Source organism: Ptychodera flava, chromosome 11 (assembly GCF_041260155.1).
Source record: "Ptychodera flava strain L36383 chromosome 11, AS_Pfla_20210202, whole genome shotgun sequence".
Taxonomy (NCBI): domain Eukaryota; kingdom Metazoa; phylum Hemichordata; class Enteropneusta; family Ptychoderidae; genus Ptychodera; species Ptychodera flava.
In genome coordinates this window covers 3,237,943-3,260,143 of record NC_091938.1, presented here as the reverse complement: position 1 = coordinate 3,260,143, position 22,201 = coordinate 3,237,943, and the positions used below count along the sequence as shown (strand labels likewise).

Below are 22,201 nucleotides of genomic sequence, written 5' to 3'. Positions count from 1 at the left end.
TCTAGAAAAGGCCATCTTGGTTTTTCCAAAATTAAAAATTTCTCTCAATAGAGTTATAAACACAGGGATGGGAGCCATTTTGAATTTCAAACAAGGGCAAGTGTTAGGCAATTTGTCCCTCCGATACCAAATTTTACACGGTGACTCCTGATTTTTAAAATTGTTAAATTTAACAATTTTAAAAATCAGGGGTCACCGTGTAAAATTTTCCAAAATCACATGACACAGATACCATATTTTTCTTAAATATTTTAATACACTGAGATGATAACATTGAAATACAGATACAATATAATCATATCTCTCCTGATGTGAATTCATTGATTTTGTAACTGTTGCAGTAATAAAACTTCATGTACATTTTGCCATTGTCGGTTTCATATACACATAATGAAAATTTACTCTGACGCCCTGAATTTGATACTGATCCACAGAGGACCTTCATACTGAACATTCTATAAAAACTAAGACTGTGTGAAAATAATATCAAATAAATCATCAAGTTGAAAAAAATCAACGTAATTTAGCTGAGCGCACAATTTTCACAGATTCTGATTTTAGATACATTTCAGTAATTTTCACCCTGTGCTGTGACATGTCAAGAAAATGTGCTCTTTGAAAATTAATTAAACCGTTGAACTCACAATTATCATATATGCAATACATGTAGTACACAAGCTAAAATACTGTCCTTGTCATGTCAAAAACAATCTTCAGTAAAGAAGATCAAATACATGAAAACTTACCCAAAGGTTGTGGCCAGACCATGTATCTGTTAATTTCCAATGTAATCAAGAGTCAAGAGTGTAATGTCCGTTCAATCAAACTCAGAGAATATTTCAAAATAAACGAGGGCTGCTTGGCACAAAGTACGTAAGAACACTTTCTTTTCTACGGGTTTGTCGTGTCAGAGGCAATTCCCTATGAGTTAAGAATCACACTGAAGTCGAACACTGTGTATCACTGCTATTTGATCATGACTACCAAAGAATGGTTTTACTCTGGAATTAAAAAGCCACACTATGATGTTACAAACAAACCCACATGTACAAGCACATATGGAAATACACAGTCATACTAATATGCATGTTTGTGCTTGTTGGTTTGTTTGTAAACGTGGTCTGTTCAAATTCTGGGTTTAGCCTATTGGTTGTAAATGCAATGGATGCACATATACATTTGTGTCTCAGCAGCTGCTTAGGGAATTGAGTATCGTAACTAGTTGGCAAACTTTCACTGCCATGGTCTAGTTGTAACACAGAGATGTGACCATGGTACAGCAAGATTACATGTTAAATCACAGAGATGTGACTATAACATTATGATCAGAGACGTTAGCCAGAACTCAAAAATGTTATATGAGAGACTTGCATCTGACTATAGCAAGCAAATCATATTCCATGACATTATCAACAAACCCAATCCTGTACTGTACACCTTTTTTGGGTGAACATTAATATGAAGAGTCACCTTGTTATACCAAGTGTGAAAGTCTGAAAAATGAGAAGAAATTTTCCGTGTGTCTAGCCCCCTCACTGGTAATACCCTGAATACTCCATAAAAAAGGGTGCACACACAATATTCTACAGTGTTATCAGCATTTTGTCCTGTTTTGGTTGTGAAATGAGAAATAAATATCACAGTGCTAATCAATTGGTTCTGCAGATCAGGTTTTGTAACTCAGTCTGACATTATTCAGACACCTAATCGTAATCTCTCACCACTCAGCGATCATAAAAAAAATACACTTAAATAAAACCCAGGATGAGGAGAGTTAGTCAAATGGGGGAAATCAAATGGTTCCTGATCTGGAATTTCTTTATGAGTTGTGAACCCAGTTATGTGTCAGATTTCTTCCTGGATAAACGGACTTTCAGGACGCAAACCACATTCAGGTATTTCACCGTGGTAATGAATGTCTGCTATGTAGGGGGTCTTGGTCATGTGATAAATCATCAAAAATATCCCTGCAAAATAGAAAGAAACAACTGTATGAGGTTACTGAACTCAATACACGGTATATGATACCGTGAATTTCAGAGATACTTAGTTACCTATCCTATTAGTTGTGTGAAAAGTGGGAATTTTATTTTTCCCCATAGAGATAACACAGAGACAGCAGCAATTTTGAATTTCAAATATTGGCAATGTTGGGTCATTTGTCTCTGTTATACAAAAATTTGCACAGTGACACCTGATCAGTGTGCCCGCTAAGCCAATTTGATGTGCCATGACGCAGGGCAAACCTGCCTGACACAATTGAAATTACAAGTAATCTGACGTGTCACTGTCGCAGTTGTAAAAAGCCTGCCAATGACTAGAAATGCTTAGCAGATTCATAATTTACACGGACAACATGTTTTCCTGTAATTTTTGGGTCAAAAAATATCTGAAAACGTCATTTCTGTAAGTCTCTGCATTGATACTAATGCAGATAGTAAACTTAACTTGCCGATCAATCAATGGGCAAGGAGTCAGCCTTTGTGGTTTTCACTGCCGTCTCACGGACTCACGCAAGAGTATCAGGAATTGAGAAAGACATATGACCATAGAGGGCGCTATACTTCTTGCTGCTGACTTTTTAGTTATAACCTGTTCATGCATGCAATGACGCACAGCATGTCAACTTTTCTTCAATTTGACTCAAAAAATTTGTTTTCACCTGCCCTTAGAGGGCACACTGCACCTGATTTTTATTCATGATTTGGAAGGAAAGTGGTTGAAAGTTTGCTTGAGGAAAGTTTCATTGTTGATGAGTGTACTGGGCTTAAATATTTAATATTTTCAGTATTCATTAAAATATGAGTCACCATGTACAAATTATTGAAATGCTATAACATTAGTGAAGTATCACCAGATTTTTCACATTAACAGAAGAGAACAACAGACTAAAACACTTACTTGTTGAGGTAGAAAAATATATAACCTGATCGCCGTCTTCTGGTGCGGACAGTAATTTCATCCGTTTTGTCAACTTCAGTATCATCATACTTAAGCCAGGTTCTTTTTTTGAAATCATAAACATCACTGATGTAATGACCCATGGATGTTGTACTTCCGATGTGGCTGACAACGCTGACAAGCTGGTATGCAAATGGAAGACTTTCCTATAGTGTTGGGAAATTGGGTGAAAAAAAACATTTTTTGGTAAGATAGTGTTGTTATCTGAGTGACATCATGTGTCTTCAGCAAGGGATTACAGTAATGTATAAATATGGACTGAGTACATCTTATTCTTGCCATTGTATGTTATCTGAGAATACCAAGGCACGATAACAATTCTTTAAATTTGACATAAATGTCTGTACCTTCATGGGTAGGTCATTAAAAAAAATCAAAAACAAACATACTAGAATTGAAGATCTGTGTCACACAGAAAACCAAATATTGAAAGGCTTTGACAATAACTTTTGAAAGGTCACCAAGGATACATTTTTAACAGGCAGTGGTTCAGGGAAAAGAAACTGCAACTTTCAAGCATGTTTTTTTGTTATTTCCGTTCATGTTACGCACCTCTTCATTTATTTTCAGAGTTTCAAGTTCTTCTTTGGTTAATTCTGGTTCATTTTCTCCATCAGACAGCGTGTACACACCTTGGTCCATAGACTCAAACAAACTTTTCTCATAGTCTGTGAAAACGAAAACATTGAAAATTTATAAACACAAATCTTGCCTACCATCAGTGTGCCTGCTAAGCCAATTTGACCTGTCATGACATGACACAGGGCAACCTGCCTGACGCAATTGAAATTACAAGTAATCTGACACGTCTTTGACGCAGTTGTCAAAAGCCTGCCAATGACTAGAAATGCTTAGCAGATTCATAATTTACACGGATAAAAAAAATCTGGAAATGTCATTTCTGTAAGTTTCCGCATTGATACTACATGCTGATAGTAAACTTATCTTGCCACTGGATTGATGGGCAAGGAGGCAGCCATTGTTGTTTTCATTGTCTTCTCAGTCACTCACGTGAGAGTATCAGGAATAAAGAAAGACATACCACCATAGAGGGCGCTATACTTCTAACTGCTGACTTTTTAGTTATAACCTGTTCATTCATGTGGTGGACGCACAGCATGCAGTGTTCCCGCTAAGGCTTACTTGCGCGCCAATTGCGCAGTGTCTCCGACTGCTCTCGCAGTGAAATTTCATGTTTTGCGCAACTTTAGTCGCAGTCATTTCGATCGGTAGTTTTGGAAATGATAAATCGGGGTGAAATGTGCGATCTCGGCGTAGATTTTACTTCCGCGTTTCGGGTTTAGCGCCCGTTGGTGGCGCAGTTGCCACCAACGTTCATTGTATGTTGTGACGTACCTCAGTAAATTAGCATATACATGAACGGACCCAGCTGTGAGACAATAATCCGACGTATCTCAAGTTGCGCACCCTCTTGAAACCTCAGAGGGAACACTGACAGCATGTCAAACTTTTCTTCAATTTGACTCAAAAAAAATGTTTCACCTGCTCTTAGAGGGTACACTTCATACCATGTTACATACACAGTAGGCTCCAGTGACTGGATCATAGAATACGAATTTGCAAGCATCAAAACTTGTACTAGATGGATGAAGCTGCTATTTAACTCATTACTGATATCCGGCTAAGTAGAATTTTGTATGCACCACATTTGTAATCATGATTTAAGATAAGGCTATGTTACTGGTAGAATATTGCTTTAATATTCCAATGTATAATAACCTTTAACCCTTTTCCTGCCAGACAGTATCACTTCCCCCATCAGCCAAGTCAGTAAAAAGCGGTATTGAGCCAAAACATGACGTATTTTCACCCACTTGGCTTGGTCTGTTATAGCATCTTTAGTCCATAAAAATCAAGTTTACAGTATTTATGCTTTCAACAGCCTTCAAATGTTCAATATTATGTTAAAATACACCATATGGAATATGTTGTGTTTCATTAATTTTAACCATCTTGACCTGGTGGTGAAATATTGACTTGGCAGGAAAAGGGTTAAGGGAGTATCCATGTTTTTTCAATGTTTGACCAGAAATTTGAGAACATACAATATTGTAGATTCACATCTAAAAAGAATACAGACCTACTGACATTAAAATATTGGAGTAAAACTCACTAGTTTCTCTTCCCACTGGTCAAATCATGCTATTGGTGTACACCAAAGACCTATTGTGAAATGGAATTCAGAAAAAGCCTCACCTTGAAGGCTGAGTTCCTTGGCTCGTTTGATATCTTCATCTTCCTGATCCAATACTGACTGATCTTTCATACTCGCTGATATTGCAGCCGCCAAATCCTTGTCTTCTTTGTCTTTGTCATAATCATTGTAGAAGTCACCAAGGTCTATGGCTTCATTGTTTATGGCCTTTGTAGCATTCTCTCCCTCCTCAGACTCCTGATTATCTATGAAAGGCAACCAAGAGAAAATTCATCGTCTCTCTCAGAATGGTTCAATAAAACACTAGGTTTCAGTTAATTGAAAAGTATGTACCATTTTCTCTAACCTTGCCGCCCAAACTATCTTGCAAAAGTTCTTTTTGATTTGATAAGTCACTGGTTCACCACCCATCAACAATCTTTGAGTATGAATATTACCATTTGCAATATCGATATTAGTACCAGAAAAACTTCATTTTTTTAAAACTTTTCATATCAAAAATATGGTGACAACCTATATTTCACTACAAATTTCAAAAAACAAGTCTAGAAAAGCTGTGAAGCAGCAAAGAGTTGTATAGTTTCACAGTCTGAATACCTGTTTCCAAAGCCCACACAGCCATAATGTCAACATAAAACAAAATTCAACGAAAAAACAATACTTTACTTTCAATCTTGACAAAGGCACAAAACTGTTAAAGAATGACTAGTGTACCTACCTTGCTTGTCATTTTCTTGTGTACCCTTGATGTTGTCTTCTATTTTAGAGTCATTTGTCTTCTTGGACAGACTGTAGAAGTTCATTGACCTCTTGGCTGAATACTGTTTACATTTTCCATCACTCCTTTTCACCTTGTCAAACAGCGAGTGAAAATTGCTTTCATTGTTTTCATCAGAACCAGAAGTACTTGTTAAATCATAGATGGTGTCTTTTCCAGGTGTTTTGGGTTCTTTTGGGACTGAGACCATGGTAGTCAGTGAGTTTGATGAAGTCAGTGAGTTTGATGAAGTCAGTGAGTTTGATGAAGTCAGTGCTAGATCTGAAAATGATTTAAACTGGCCAAGGTTACCAATTCCTTTGTGTTCAAGAGGGTTGTGAAATTGTACATTTGTGCTGGCATTGTGATGCACTGTGACCTGTGCAGTTCCATCGCCTTCATTGCTTTGTGTACAACCATCATCAGTAGTATCCGTACCCTTGACGACATTGCAGTTCTCCTTAGGCGACGCTTCACAATCGCTCTCATCAGTGTCAACATCACCTCCAAGGTCACCTCTGGGTAAATCAGCTTCTTTAAGAATTCCACCGCCACGTAATCCAACTTCTCCGCTATCACGCTGGGCATCACTGACATCATCATCACTTTGGCTGGACTCCAAATTGTTCTGAAGACTCTCCTGTTTACTAAGTTCCATAGCTTTGGCAAGCTGTTCTTCCTCCGTCATACAAGTCAGTTCATCAAATGTGAAAGACACATCCTTGCTGTTATTTCGCTCACTATCTTGTTGCTGTGTCATGTCTTCCTCCTTGCTCATCTCCAAAACCTTGGCAATCTGTTCATCTTCTGTCAGTTCAGTCAGCGGTTTGAAATCACTCTCAATGTCATTCTGTTTAGAATCTTTCTTAATGGGTAGTATACTGTTACTTCCCTTGTTGTATTGGCTGATTTCCTCGTCTTCAGAATCAGATTCATTTTGTTTTTGAATTCTTTTGAATTTAAATCTTGATTTGCTTGAGTTGGGCCTGTCAATGAAAGAAAAGCCAAGCAGTTGAAATACCACTTGAGGGTGGTTGTACATCGAATACACCTTACAATATTTCTGTCTCTGTACAGAAGTAAACTTCCACAAAACTTCTCAGAATATACATGTACAGCCAAACAGGGAACAATTGTTTCATATATTATCTTCACTGTGACCTGATTACAAGTACTACATTTTGGATTCTGGCAGCCCAATCTTTTAAAAGGTGATTCGTCAAAATCAGCAACATCTGACTCTAAACAGTTTAGGTTTCAGATACACATTTTTGATGTTTTGTGTTGCAGACAACACACCTTGTCACTACATACACAATTTGAAAAGTCAACCAAAGATGTTATTACACAAGTTAATTTATTATCACATACAAAACCTTGAAAATGTCAGGTACTATCAAAGCAGAAAACAGACATCACAGTAACGACACTCAAAAAAAAGACACATGTTCATGAAATCATGTTTTCTAAATTACTTTTAGTAGTTTGAGAATCCTTACCCGCTGGAATCTCCATAAAGTCTCTTTCTAGCTGTCATTGACTTGGCATCAGTTTCGTCATGGGAACCCCAACATTTCTCTTGTTTGGTTGGACTGAAAAGGCGAAAATGAAAATCAGACAACCAATGAATGTGTGACCCCTAACTGTAGCAAGTGATACTGTAATAGTTGCCAGTGAAGCATTTCAATTCTTACATTATGCAGGGACAGTAAGAGCTAGTAGTACATGTGGATGAGTAAGGGCAAAACAGAAACAGGAAAGAAACAAGAGATGGTCTCTGTAACCAGTATGTGTTTGGGGCTGTGAATAATGAAATATCTTCACGAAAAACAAAACTCAGTGTGTTCAGAGCAGCGGGTTGGGGGAAGGTTTAGTTCTTTGTCAGTGTTTGAAGGAAGTATGAAATCATAACTTTACCGCTAAATTTTCATATTTCTGAGCTTTTATTTACAAGAGGGGTTAACATATAAAGTGTACACTCCCTCTGAAATATGGGTGTGAGGGTTTCAATGATATACTTGAAACCTAAGGTAGGGCAAACATACCTTAGGATAGCTGGTTTCCGATCATTGAAATGCGGTGGTGAGGTTTCATTATTACAGTGGAGACCTAGGGTGAGGTATTTAGGTATGTTGATACTTTCACCAAGTTTGGTATTCTTCAAAGCTGCTGTGTTGTAACTGTACCTCTTCAAATGCAAAACCAATATTCTGGAAGTAGAAGTAAACAGCTTTACAAATATACTTGATAATTTTTTTATGGAAAATCCAGCTCAAGTTGCATGACAAAAGAATGTCTTGCAAACAAAAGACAAAGGTGACTTTTGCCTTGAAACATTATTCCTTGAAATGCAATACTAGCCTTGGAAAAGTTTCCAACTGCAGTGGTTTCAACGACATATGAATGAAAGTATGAACAAGAATGTGTGTTAGAATAAGAGAACAACAGCAACATTTAAATTTTAATTGACCCAAAAACATGTTACTTCTGGGCATAAATTACAGTTAAACAGGAACTTCAAAAGTTTCATGTCTTAGAAAAGAGAACTCATACTTTTGAACAAGCAAATTTTATGGTATATGAAAACAATCATGTCAGGCAATAACAGAAATCTGACTTTGGTTTTTCCTGACCCAAGTAGACACATTAAATTTACATTGCACAGCTTAATCCTCCCTGATACCATTTCAACTGAAACAGTGATATAGCAAATTACATTTACTTCTTTGTAAATTTGTATTGTCATATGACAGACTTCTGCTGAACAAAAAATGTCTTATTGAAATATTAATACATACACATACAAATAAAGGACGATTGTCATACCAATATCAATAACTATATTACTACATTAATACTGGACATGAGGTTAGTGACACTGGTATCACATTCATGTCAAACAACAATTTTGATGTTTAAATAGAGATGCTGGACCACACTATTGTTACATCAATATGATATCAAGCAACCATATTGATATTTCAATTTAGGTATTACTGACATTGGTGTCATCCCAGTATCAACTATCTGTATTAATACTTGAATTGTTGCAAGTGAGACTGGTGTTTGTGAAAGATAAATCACAAAGTTTTCTTTACCGTGGTAATTTTGTAAACTTGTGTGTCACAGTGGACTGTTTACCATGGCATTCGTTGCATTCATACTCAATCTTTTCATCTCTGAAGAACTGATCCAAGGCATCTTGGATTGACTTGGCAATGGATACATCTCTGCAAGAAAATGTGTAAATGTATAGCAGGAAACACTGTATTACAAGCTTTCTCTTTTCAGATAGATACATTAATGTTCGCAAAAGAAAAAAGATACCCATGCACATGTGATATGCACAGACAGTCAGATACTCATGTAAATACGTCACATCCATAAATACATACACTCAAACACATTTATGCATACAAGCACAACATTAAAGAATGTAGAGACACAAAACATACTCTTTTCAATTCAAAATTTTACCTATTACACATACAGTCACTAGTGATACAGAGCTCACTCAGAGAAAGTAAAGTGACTAAGGTTACTTCTACAGTAAAGAGTTTGAAATCTCAACACTAGAGGGCGCACTGCACAGTTGCACAACAAAAGCCAAACTACAAATGTCTACTGAATATCAACTGAAACCTTGAAACTTTGAAGTGATTCATTTCATTTCCATTTCTGACCTAATAAATGCATTCTAAGAGTAGGGAACTCAATGAAAATTGCAATTTTTTTTCTTTCTGACAACATTTTTTGTAAAATTATAAAGCTCAAGTGTAGAAACAGTTCTAAAACTATTGTTCGGATTGAGAAATCTCACTCAGCAAAAAAGAAAGCCATGCATCAATATTTGGTGATGGCAGGTTGAAATACTCACTTTCTCTTTGGCATATCCAGTGACAGATCATAGAACCTCTCTGCCTTTGTCACAGTTTCATCGCAATCATCGCATGTAATCACATGCAATACTTCAAACTCAAAGTTCAGAGTCACAGGACAAGTAAATGTGTTCTCAGCACTTTCTTCAGTCTCTGGGATATTCTCAGAGTTTTCTGACTTTGGTGAGCTGGTTCTTGACCCCTTGTTGACCTTTTCAACATCCTCTTTGAGTTGATCCAGGCACTGATTGAGGAACTCATGCGCGTCCTGCAAAAGTTCACAATGATTTATTATTTAGGGAAAGAAAGTATTTTTTTCAAGTATTTTTGATAGGTTCCATTCAACTTCAACACAACTCATTCAAAGTGTGCCTTTAAGCTAAACAACTGACTCAAGCAAGAGTTGTGTTGCAACATTTCACATTGTACTTCTCAAATGTAATGGTACATGACTGACCTACACGTGAGGCATAACATCAGCTGACATGCTCAATTCTTTTACCATTTCTGCAAGGATCAATCAATAAAATACTAGCAACTGTTCTTGAAACATAAGGCGTGGCCAGTCAGTATAGGATTTGTTGCGTTGCTGAAATGCAAGTTGCTAGTCCATATTTGGAAACTAATGGTCTTCTTGGACGGTAATACCTAAAATACCACTGATGGATAGGGAAGAGTGTATAGACATCTCCACCATGCAATACTCACATGTTGTAAAAATCCAGAGAATCTTTCAGCACTGGATGAGATTGCATTTTTCACTTTCTTCAAGAGGTCTTTCTGTTCAGGCATGACTGATCTGCCAATTCTCTTGACATGTAGCAGGTGAGTTAAACATCTGTGGTACAACAAAATGCAACCAATTACTGATTCAATTACTGATTCAGTGTAAATTTTACATTGTATCCATTCTTCAAATTGATTACAATTCTTTGACTTCAAATGTTCTTCAGGATGTAATTGTTGAAGATAGTGTTGTTGCAATCACAGTCATACATAAACAAGAAGACAGAGTAGGCAATTTTATGGAAAACAGTAAACATACATCTGACCAGGTAACTTTGAAAACTTGCTTACCAATGAGAAACAGTAAACCACCCCCCATCCCCTCCCTACCCCCATCATTTAATTTAATTCAGAGGACTTCATCTATTAGCAAAATATACCACAATTAGATCCCAGTAAATAATTCATGCTTTTACAGTATATCTCAAATACCATGATGACTTTTACTGTCTCTTTAAAAATTCAAATGGATATATCAATGTAAGTAAAGATCAAAAGAATGATGGCATGCTAATACAGAAGTGGAAGAGCCCGATTCTCATTATGACAAATCTGTAGACTTGGGCTCAAATCTAACACAGGCCTTGAAGTTTGTGTATGATAAATCTGCCATGCAAACTCTCCTGACAAACTGAAGACCATTGACAAAATTTGGCATACTTACCTATAAAGGCTCTGCTTTGGATTCTTTCTGATGAGTTCAAAGTTCATTATGTCTGTAGCAAACGTTTCTAGTCCAAAGAGTGCTTGCAGAATTGCATTCATGTAGCATGTATTGCCCAGGTTAGAAAAGCTGTCAAGAGACGGGGAAAACAAATGATATGCCAGTTATAACACAGAAAGTATACGAACAGTGACATATTACATCATCTGATGAATTGCACCATGGTTACATGCATGACCTTTGACCTTACCCATGTAAACTGACTTGAGATGTGTTATCTAGTATGACTTTGTTCTTGCGTCTCCATCCCTCATAGTTTTCTCCAAGTCTGGGTTTTTTGATCAGGTGGGTTGGATCACTGAGAAAACCAGGCTGTCGTTTCATCGGGGTGACATTTGACCTGAAACAAAAACATGGATAAAACAGATCTCAAAATGTTTCGTGTTCTGTTTAGTTTCTTTGTTTCATTTTTGGAAGTCACGCTCATACATTGTTGGTTTGCAGCTATCAGGAAAAGTATACTGTATGTACTTTCACTCTAAAGCCCTCTACAGTAGTCATTCATCTCTCTAGCCATCTCTCTGTAGACACTGAGACCAATGCTCTTTACCACTATATGGACACCACTAAACAGGTTGATATTCAAGCTAGTAAATGACCGTGATGTAAACAACAAGCTGTGCATATCACTGCAGGACTGTACACCAAATACGTGCTATTGGTTGGGATATTTGCAAACTCCTTTTGAGTTGTCTGTACAAGCCTTTCATCTTGGAGCAATCCAAATAAAATCAATAATATCTAATTTATCATCTTCAACATATCTCCACTATCATCAAGTGTACTGCACATATGCCTCTAGAAAGGCACTGACAGTACTGGTGCCAATGCTGAACACTGGTACTGAAGACATCTGTTGCTCACCTTGCAGAGCTAATGAATGAATTATTGAGTCCATGATTGACCATTTGTTGTCCACGGCTGTAAAAACCAACACTTAGTGTCGTCCCTGGTGCTACATGATAAGGGGGAAATTACAGAAGTGTGAATTTTGCTGTCTATTGACATAGTTACAAGGTGTACAAAAGATACTTTTCTCCATCACATGTGCTAAAGGTAGATATTTTGTGGAATGTGTCTTAGGTACATGTACACATGTGAAATAACATCAGGGTTACAATACATGTCTTTCATTGCCTCAAGGTTTGGTCCATGAAAGACAATTTTGCCACAGCAATATGTTATGTATATGTAATTCGTTGATTGATCAGATTATCAGGGTATATTATGATTAGATACTTGATTTTGCAGATATCTCAGAAAAGCTTGACTTTAATGACAATATGTGTTTGGATGAAACAAAAGTGCAGATGGAACTTTTCATAAATGTATAAACCGTGTTTTCACATAATTTCTCTATGATGCCAAGACTAAAATTTTTCATTAAGTCTCTTGTTCAATTGAGATTCACTACAAAAGAGTGATTATGGGCAAAAAAATGACTTACTGCTTGACTTCCTGTCTTCTAAAGCTTTCTGTTTATCATCAAATGCACTGAGAAACTGTGTGGAGGCAGGTCCAGCCTTCCTTTCAAATAAACCTTTCCTATCTGACCTTGGAGTTGAACTTGACCTGTGGCAACAATCAAGAAGCAGGTACATAAACAACAGCGTGCATGGATATTTTTCCTCAGCCAGTGAAAAATGAAGTCGCCATAATGATAAGCTATCTCTAAATTTTCTATATGTATATCTTTTTTGGCAACAGGGCATATGATAAGCTTGTACCGGTACACAATCACAGAACTTATTAAATTATCACAGGCTATCTGTTTAAGGAAAATCGATAACAGAACATGAGTAACATAAATCCCCTCTTGTTGATATAATCCCAATTGTTGCATCAACTACACCACATATGTCCTGGTACATGAAGATTGATATGAACAGATGAAAATTTTGACTTGCAAAATGATGTGTGCCATAGTCATGAATATTCATAACATCTGATTTATGTAGAATCATTCAGTCACTTGTGTCTGATTTCTCATTGGATTCAACGACAGCGCTTGGCAGTAAAGCAAATAACAACCAACACACTGACGGTGTATAGTCTACAGCTTATCCAGTAGTATCTTTGTGAATATGCTTCTTTTGCAAGTCAAAATATTCATCTGTTTTTACCAATCTTCATGTCCCTTTTTTATGTGGTGTGGTTGGTGCAACACTTGGGATTATATCAGAAAAAGGGGATTTATTTCACTGATGTTCTCTTATATGTTCTCCTTGAACACAAGTATCTTACTTACTTGGTAAAATACTTCCTGAGATCAACACAGATATGAATATAAATTTCCTACTTTACTATAACCTATGAAATTGTAACACAGACTGATGTTCCTATAGGTATATTTACCTAACTATTCCCTCGTTTTCCTTGTCAAGGCTGTTCTCATCATGATCCCTGCTGATAGATCTAGCTACACCATTGGCAAGGACTGGGGATGTCTTCTCTCTCCAGGGTGTCGTATTTGATGATGCATACAATGAGTTCATCTCACTCTTCCTCAGAGTGGTGGAGTTTCTTGAAGATGGTGTCATACTTCGGGGAGAATGTTTTGAAGTGCCATAATCCTGCAAAACCATTTTTGAACAATGACAGCAAATGCAAGCGCCACATAAGAAAAGAATATAAAAAGTTTGGGATGGATAATAATAATTTTATATTAACTGAAGAAAAGAATGCAGACTGGCACAACCCTCAAGGTTGCTAGATTTGAAATCTTACCTTGTGTTCAGGAGATGCCTGCTTGGGTGATAGAGCCTTCAATTTAACACTTCTTGCTGTTAGAAAACAAAGACATTTCATTTTACTGGACGCCTACATGTACACAAATGATTTAAATGTCCACATTCAAAATACTTCCTCCTGCAGTCATTTTACAACCACTGAACCATGTTGGGAAATAAAACGATACACAATGGAAGCACAATAAACCCTTTCCTGCCGGAGAGTATCACTTCACCATCTGCCAAGTCAGTAAAAAGCAGTATTGCGCCAAAACCATATGTATTTTCACCCACTTGGCTTGGTATGTTATAGCAGCTTTAGTCTGTAAAAATCATGTTTACAGTATCTCTGTCTCCAGGGACCTTCAAATGTTAAATGTTTTGTTAAAATGCATCATATGCAGTGTTCTCCCCAGGCCGTTTAACAGGATCGGCCCCGATCCTTTATATTTTTCGCCCGATCCTTTATTTTTTCGCCCGATCCTTATTTTTCATGCCGACCGTTTCATGTCCGCTGATTATCTTCAAATGTGGCTGAAGACCTATTGTTTCTCGGCGGTGATTTTGTCACTTTTATTTCAGCGAGCATATCAAGTGTGAAACGGTTCTAATGTGGCGATAACATGACGTGCCAGATGATTAACCCTTTTCCTGCCAGACAGTAATAACTGCATCACTTCCCCATCAGCCAAGTCAGTAAAAAGCGGTATTGAGCCAAAACATGACGTATTTTCACCCACTTGGCTTGGTATGTTATAGCATCTTTTGTCTAAAAAAAATCAACTTTACAGTATTATGTTTTCAACAGCCTTCAAATGTACAGTATTATGTTAAAATACATCATATGGAATACGTTGTGTTTCATTAATTTTAACAATCTTGACCTGGTGGTGAAATATGGACTTGGCAGGAAAAGGGTTAAAAGATTTATTCCATCGCCAAAATGTGTGAAATGGTTAGACTGTTCTCCTTTCATGTCGATGCTTTAGGTGTTTTACACACAATGAGGCACTGAGGCAGGGTTATCGGGTGCAAAGCACCCAAAGTCGCGCTTGTCCGCTTTTCTGTGAGGAGAATAAATAGGCCGGCCGTATTGCAAATGAACATCGGCTAAGACAGATGAAACTTAAATTCAAAAAGCATGAAATGTGTTACGCTGCCGATCGTACAGATAACACCCATTTTATACAACGGACATGGAGTATACTCAACGAAAGGCTCGGTGTTGCATCTTTGCCAGCGGGCACTCAGTCAAAGCATGGAGGTAGTTCGATGGTCAAAGCATCTATATACTATAGGCAACTGGTTGAACTGCCGTTGCCACCAATGTCTCGCACTGGTAAGAATCCGAAGGTCAGGAAAAGTGATTTCGATCAGAAGTGGCTGAAATCGTACGATTGATTGAGACAAAAATCAGATGCAAAAATGTATGGTACTGCCGCGTGTTCAGATCGTGTCCCCAAGTTAGCCATTTCGAGATCTGTGTAGCAGTTAGCTGCAGTACAGTAGCTCGAGGTTTTGCCTGGGTATTTGTGTCGGACGGCAATAGCAGTACGTCAACATGACGTTGAAGCCATGTGTGTCACCTCGTGTCACGCATTCGTAACTTGTATGAATTTGTTCGATTGACTTTATGAAACAATTGCACTTGATCCAGTTTCAGAACCCATGACCCGTTTTACAATATTCAAGGCACTATGAAATGAAATAAAAGGAACTACATGAGCTAAAATAATCATTCGTGTGATCATCTGAATACAGCTGCTATGTACGTACGGTTAGGGTATACAGTATAGGTTCAAAGGTCGCGTGTGTTCAAGTGTGCTCCACACAATGCATGGCCGCGGCCGACGCTACGCAGTTGTCAAAGTTTCGTACGTTTGTCGAAGTAGAAGTCGATGCAATTTCAAATTTTGTTCTTGGAAATACCTGGTATCAATATTTTCGGGCTTCTCTTTATTATCTTGAATTGAGTTTTAAAGTGGACATATTTCTCTGCAGGCATGCTCCTCTGACTCTGAATTGTAAGTGCAATATTCAGTCCCTATGAACTTGTCCGTGTAACCGTTTTGCCATGGACGTTTAAAAAAGACGTCCATGGTTTTAGCATAGCAATCTGGCTAGTAGAGACAAACATGTACCGGTAGTAACAGAGGATGACATAAAACGTCTGATATTGAATGTTAATCTAGAAAGAACTGGAAGACTTTGAATGAAAATATGGATGTAATACATGAAATGCTTAAAGTGCATGAAAGATCTTACTTTATCCTTTTATTGTGGGATTTTTTCTGATGCTATGGAGTGACTTTTGTATTGCATAATTAACATAAAATTTACATAGTTATTGTTATGCAAATTAGCCGTCCTGTTTCAGAAATTTCTGGGGAGAACACTGATATGGTACAAGTTTTGCTGCACTAGTTTTAATCAACTTTACCTGATGATGAAATATGAACTTGGCAGGAAAAGGGCTAATGTGCATGTTTTATGTAACAGCAGCCAAATAATGGCAAATTAATTTTTAATTAATCTTTTGTGCATTTTGGACCACTACCTACCTTAATTTAAGTGGACAAAAACAAAGAATTGAATTTACATTGGCCGGCCTTACTCAACATTACAATTACAGACATGCAAATGACATAACGATTTCCCACCTTTGTTACTTCCATTTGATTTTAAATCATGGAGATACTGAGCGAGTTTGTTGACTTTGTCTGGTTGCTTAGCTTGATCCAAGTGTATGTGTGTGCCATCATTCAATGCAATGATGATCTTCTTCCGGTTTTCCCTGGATTCAGACAGACTCTTTATGTTGCCACTCAGCTGAAATATTGTGAGACAAACAACACAAAGAAAATTGTCAGTTTTACAGGTTGAATTTATGTGAAATATGTAGCTGATATAAGAATGATCATGGAAGATTTTAGCTACTCGGGAATCAACATTTCTTGACACTCACTGGAACCATAGACAGTCCACCCCCCCCCCCCCCCACTGTCTATCTTGGAATATGTCCTTTATACGTTGACTCAAACAATCCTTCATTCATTTTTGTAAATAAATCAAGCATGTACATAATGTACAAACATCTAGGTTCAAAACAAGGCCACTCTCAATGCATGTTGACAACGTGTACTGCCCATGATTCACAATATACACATAGACTGCTTTGCAGGTCGATGATTAGAAATGGGTGTTTCTGTAGCTCAACATCATCAATATAGGCCGATTGTCTGCGTATCATCTGTGGCAGCATGGAGTTTGAGCTTTATGGCCCGTGCTCCAAGGTGATACAATGGAATCGAGCTTCCATAGTGATAGCAATCGCTAGGGCTTCGCGGAAATCGACCCCGTACAATGTACATGTTGTAAACGCCTATAATAACAACGCATATGGCTTAGCCTCCGTGTCGACCAGTGTTGTGTTGTCCTTGATCGACCCTGGCCGTAAACGTTGATTACCCGCTGACCATGAAATCAGGGTTCGATATTTCTGAATTTCTGATCATAGCAAAGAGACACTCGCTTTAATCTTTTTACTCCTTCACTTTTATTTCAGCTCTACAGTTGAAGTGAACCACTATAATAAAACGCTTCAAGAAACTTCGACGGCTTTACACAGCGTCTGGCACAAATATGATTGTCCACAGTCTCGTCGCTATCAAAAATTGAAACTGTATTTCTAACAGTCATTTATAATGGACAGCTTGAGATATTGGGTGGCAACTTTTCGTCTAAACCCATGACAGCGGCATGACTATTATGTCGTGAGTGCTTTGCGAGACATTGACAAATTGTCACAATACTGACCACATACCTTGAACTTTTTTGAATTACCAACTTTAGGACTCATTATGCAGTACGATATTCCCTTTTCTTCTCTCACCGACAGGTTCCCCTCTTTCCATTTCATCTGACCACAATCAACTCCAGAATAACGCACTCTCCCGCATATGGAAATCATATTCTATTCCGACTTCCGGTGTCGTCACGTACCAAAACAGAGACTGAAAACGTTCCGTCTGATGACCATTCCCGGTCGTTTCGCGTTTACAATTAATCCGTAATACTTGGGGAAGGTGTTATGATATTTTCTGAAGTTCTGTACGGGGGAAAATACGCGTAAACTGACAACATCCGCGAACGAGAAACAACTATACTGTTTCAGCTCTACATCGCACCCTCCGCCATTTTGAAAATAAAAATAGCGGGAAATATTGATTGCATTTCTCAATGTTGAAGATGGTGGCGCCATTAAAGAATCGGGGACCCGTTCGATTTGCACGATCATGATTATGATATATGTGATATCATTTTCGACATTGAGGTTGTAAACAAAACTGGCTATGACGATCATGATTTCAGTTGACATGGTTGCCCTCAGTGTTGACACATTTATGCAGAGCTGCAGCATACGTAGCGACACCTAGAAGTTTATCGCCAAACGTTCCCATCAAATCTTCGTGTGCCAGTGGATTGTACCTACCGCATGCACGTACTCCTATACTGGGTAGTGCGCCTACCTAGCCTGCACTGTGTTCTGAGAATCTGAACAAATAAACAAATGTGGGGGTTTTTTTTGCAAATTTCGTGGTAAATCAAGGTATTTTATTTTTAACAATAAAGACATGCCATATAATTGGGTGCCAATTGTTGGTTGTCAATCTAAAACGTTACCTGTTGCAAATCCATAATCAAAGTGTGTTGAAGCCCATAATTCATCATCAACAACAACAACAACAGAAACAAAAAAGTCACGATTGAAAAGCATAACGGGTCAGACGGCCCGAATGTAACGCAAAATTTGATGAGTGCATATACAGCAAAGACGATCCAGAATTCGGACGCCTGATCGCAAAAGCAAAAGTTATAAACAGTCAGCGAAAGAGCGAGCAAGAGAACGTAGAGAAAGGCAGCTTCAAAGAACAGAAGGCACATCTCAACCACTAAGAAATGAAGAACAGCAAAGAACAGAGAAAAAGCGCTAGGACAACGAGAAAGGACAATAGCAAAAGCAAAAACAACCTAACAAGAAAATGCAAAAGATAAAATAATGACACGACACAAGGGAAGAATATTAAAGAGAATAAAAATATTCTCTTCATCCTCTCTGTCATCAGCTCATAAAACTACACTTCTTACGTCTCTCTAAATAAAGCTGCGTTCACAAATAACGGTTGGGGGGGCCTGGAGGAATCGCGATCGATTTTTTTTTCAGATCCCCTCTCAATACCCTAAAATATTTCAAGTCCCCCCCGTCCACATGATCAAAAATTTTCAAGTTCCCCGGAAATTAAATATGTATTATATATTTATTAGGGATGCACCCAAAGAAAAAATAAACATAATTGGGCAGCTCTGCCAGATGTTCAACACTATCCTACGATATCAGCGCTTGGTTGCTACGTATTGCCACTCGTGATATCTTAGGATAACCGATTTATCATATGCCCATGACCGTATATTTTTGTAAAACGTCATTAAAAATAAAGAAATATTGTTAATTTTGCCAGTATTTCGTAAGGACTATGTTTTTTATATTCTTCCGCTGGTCAGGGCGCATTGATGCATGTTTGTTCACAACAGCTGACCAGGTCGTCAATCGCATCGTGTTGAGTGCAAAGAGTCTAAACAGGATTATTTCAGCGCAATTTACCGCAGTTCAGGGAAAGAATGGAACCAATTTTCTTATTCTGCTGGATAATTATTACACGGACAATATTGTAAGTTTGAATTCACTTTAATAACTCTAACTATATATTTTTTTTACAACAACCTGTCAAATAACTCTCTTTAGATCTGAAATAAAGAAGCGCTTACTTTATATGTACTAGTAGTATGTTTCGTTTTATATAGGTATATTTTGATTGTTGTAAAAAGGGTAGATTTGATCAATATATTGGTAAGTTGAACATCATAAACATCAGAACACACTCCAAACAAATGATTAGTCGTCAATCTTGAACATTGAACACGGAATTTCAACTTGGTAGCAAATATGAGTTCTACGCCTGGGAATTGTCTACAGGCGTATATGTTGACTGGATAGTTTGCGAAACTGTAGCTAAGGCCAAGAAAAATAAAAAGTTTGTTTCTCATCCCAGACATATTTCAAAAATGATGCGGTGACGCGGTTTTTTACTCTCATTTTTTTATTCTTCAATCAACGAGAAAGCGAGAAAAATATGAAAACAACATAGGAACGCTCGCAGAGATAAATGTACAGAAGTGTTTTGTATAGCAACAGTTCTGCAGTTTAACTTTTAGTGCAGCAATGCAGTTTTGACAGCGTAATATAACGGTGACATATGTGTACAGTTCTGAATGGAATGTTAGTGTCAATTATTTTGTTTACGGTTCTATTTTATACTGCACTATGTTATGCACTATCGTCGCATATTATTGCGTTTATTTTTTTAATTCCTAATGAGCAGAAAAACGGTTGACGCGGCGAGTCTGAATTGACGCGCGGCGCGGGAGGATGAGAAACAAACTTTTTATTTTTCTAGGCCTAATGCTGTGAGTTTATTCTACTGTGGTAAGGCTACGTATCAGAACGTCGGCACATAGGGGCTGTTCACACTTGTTTTTTCGATTTTATTTTCGATTTCTTTGATTGTTTAGAAAAACTACACCCATATTTTTCCTTTTCGCCTGCCATAACAAGGGACGTCAGTGTTGGTGACACCGCAGCTCAAATAAGTTCCGCCACGCTATACCCCGCGGCTGGCTCGGTGAGCCTCGCTTGCTAGAAAGGCCGTTGAGGGCGCATCACCATATGGTTGAGTATAGAGCTGTGTAGCTGTGTATCCAACAACGGGAAATAGTTGCAAAAATTAGAGGAGGTACAAATAGACATGTGCAAGAGGAAATTAAGACAGAGTATGAAACATTCCTCAATGCTATTCCCGATTCCTGGAAGCAAATCATCACTTCTAAAATCCAAAATGAAGAAAACTATGATATTTTAGACATAGAGAATTATGGTCTGAAAAAAGTGATGTCAAAACCAAGTCACTTTATTGGAAATTAGTTGATAAGAAATGGCATGCAGTCAAAGGTCAAATTGGTCAAAAATGGGCTGAGAATCTAAGTCTCACTGACAGTTACAAAGCTAGTTTATTCAGTCGTCTTAATTCAACACGAATTGTCAGCAATTCAGTAAATGATTTAAATCAGAAGATCTTCCATAGAGGCCTAGTCACAGAAAGTTTGGCCAAAACTTTCAATTTAAGTGATGGGAAATGCCGTATTTGCGGCCAAGAAGATACACTGGAACACATCTTATTTGAGTGTAAATATGTAAAAGAAATCTGGCAGAAATGTATTTCTTTCTTTGTCAGAAAACATAACTTTCATAACAATGTCAATATCAAAAGATTAGCAATTGCAGGAATCGAAAATGATGCAACATGCAAAATCTGACATTATTTACTGTATTACTTCCTTTGTAAATTACACAGTTTGGAATATTCGAAATTGGGTTACTTTTAATGGGATTAAAGATTCCCTTCAATCTTATGTTATGCAATTCAAATGTTATCTTTCCTCATGGATGAATACATTATATTTCACTTATAAGGTGATGAACAAAGCTGAGGAGTTTATCACAAAGTTTTCAAGCCTTGTAAGACTTGAAGGAGAAGAATGCATCCTGAATGCATTTTTATGATGATCTTTGTAGTTAAATGACTGATTTTTTGGGGTTTTTTTCAGACAAGCTGCATTGTAATTTTAACGCATTCACAGTTATGTAGATTTGTTTTATTTGCGACCTTGTTGAAATAAATAAATTTATCTTTTTAAAAAAAAAGCTGTGTAGCCGGCGGAGGGGCTGTGAGAGAGTCTATGCAGAATGCTGCACACAGTGACCTGTGGTCGGTCTATTCCGCTTGGCGTCTATGCCCCATAGACGTGTGTACATATGCCTGAGTCTATTTCTCAGGCATATGTACACATGTCTATGGGGGCATAGACGCCAAGCGGAATAGACCGACCACAGGTGACTGTGATCACTGTACATGTAGTTGAGACCATGGAGTTGCAACATGGATTGTAGGTGCTTTTCTTATCATCCACTTGCATGTTTATTGAGTATAATTTATGTATTCAAATGGCAAAATTAGCGATCGAGGAAGGTGATGAAAATCAAAAACAAGCACTGTGTTCGCCAATTGTGGTGAT

General features: G+C 37.6%; 1 protein-coding gene across 2 annotated transcripts; it reads right to left on the bottom strand.

Moving 5' to 3' along the window:
- Positions 1-234: 234 nt before the first annotated feature.
- On the bottom strand, positions 235-18,217 carry LOC139143271 (ubiquitin carboxyl-terminal hydrolase 37-like). Of its 2 annotated transcripts, XM_070713468.1 has the most exons (19): positions 17,835-18,217; positions 16,672-16,840; positions 14,010-14,065; positions 13,638-13,855; positions 12,730-12,854; positions 12,147-12,237; positions 11,473-11,622; positions 11,223-11,351; positions 10,481-10,610; positions 9,772-10,040; positions 8,993-9,124; positions 7,940-8,104; positions 7,394-7,486; positions 6,171-6,880; positions 5,856-6,134; positions 5,179-5,382; positions 3,514-3,629; positions 2,902-3,107; positions 235-1,967 (listed from the first exon to the last, which is right to left on the bottom strand). In XM_070713468.1, the coding sequence occupies exons 1-19, from the start codon at positions 17,979-17,981 to the stop codon at positions 1,901-1,903; spliced, it is 3,456 nt and encodes a 1,151-aa protein (XP_070569569.1). In that variant the 5' UTR covers positions 17,982-18,217; the 3' UTR covers positions 235-1,900. The 2 variants fall into 2 exon arrangements, with proteins under 2 accessions (XP_070569569.1, XP_070569568.1); XM_070713467.1 differs by having other exon boundaries at positions 5,856-6,880.
- Positions 18,218-22,201: the final 3,984 nt, after the last annotated feature.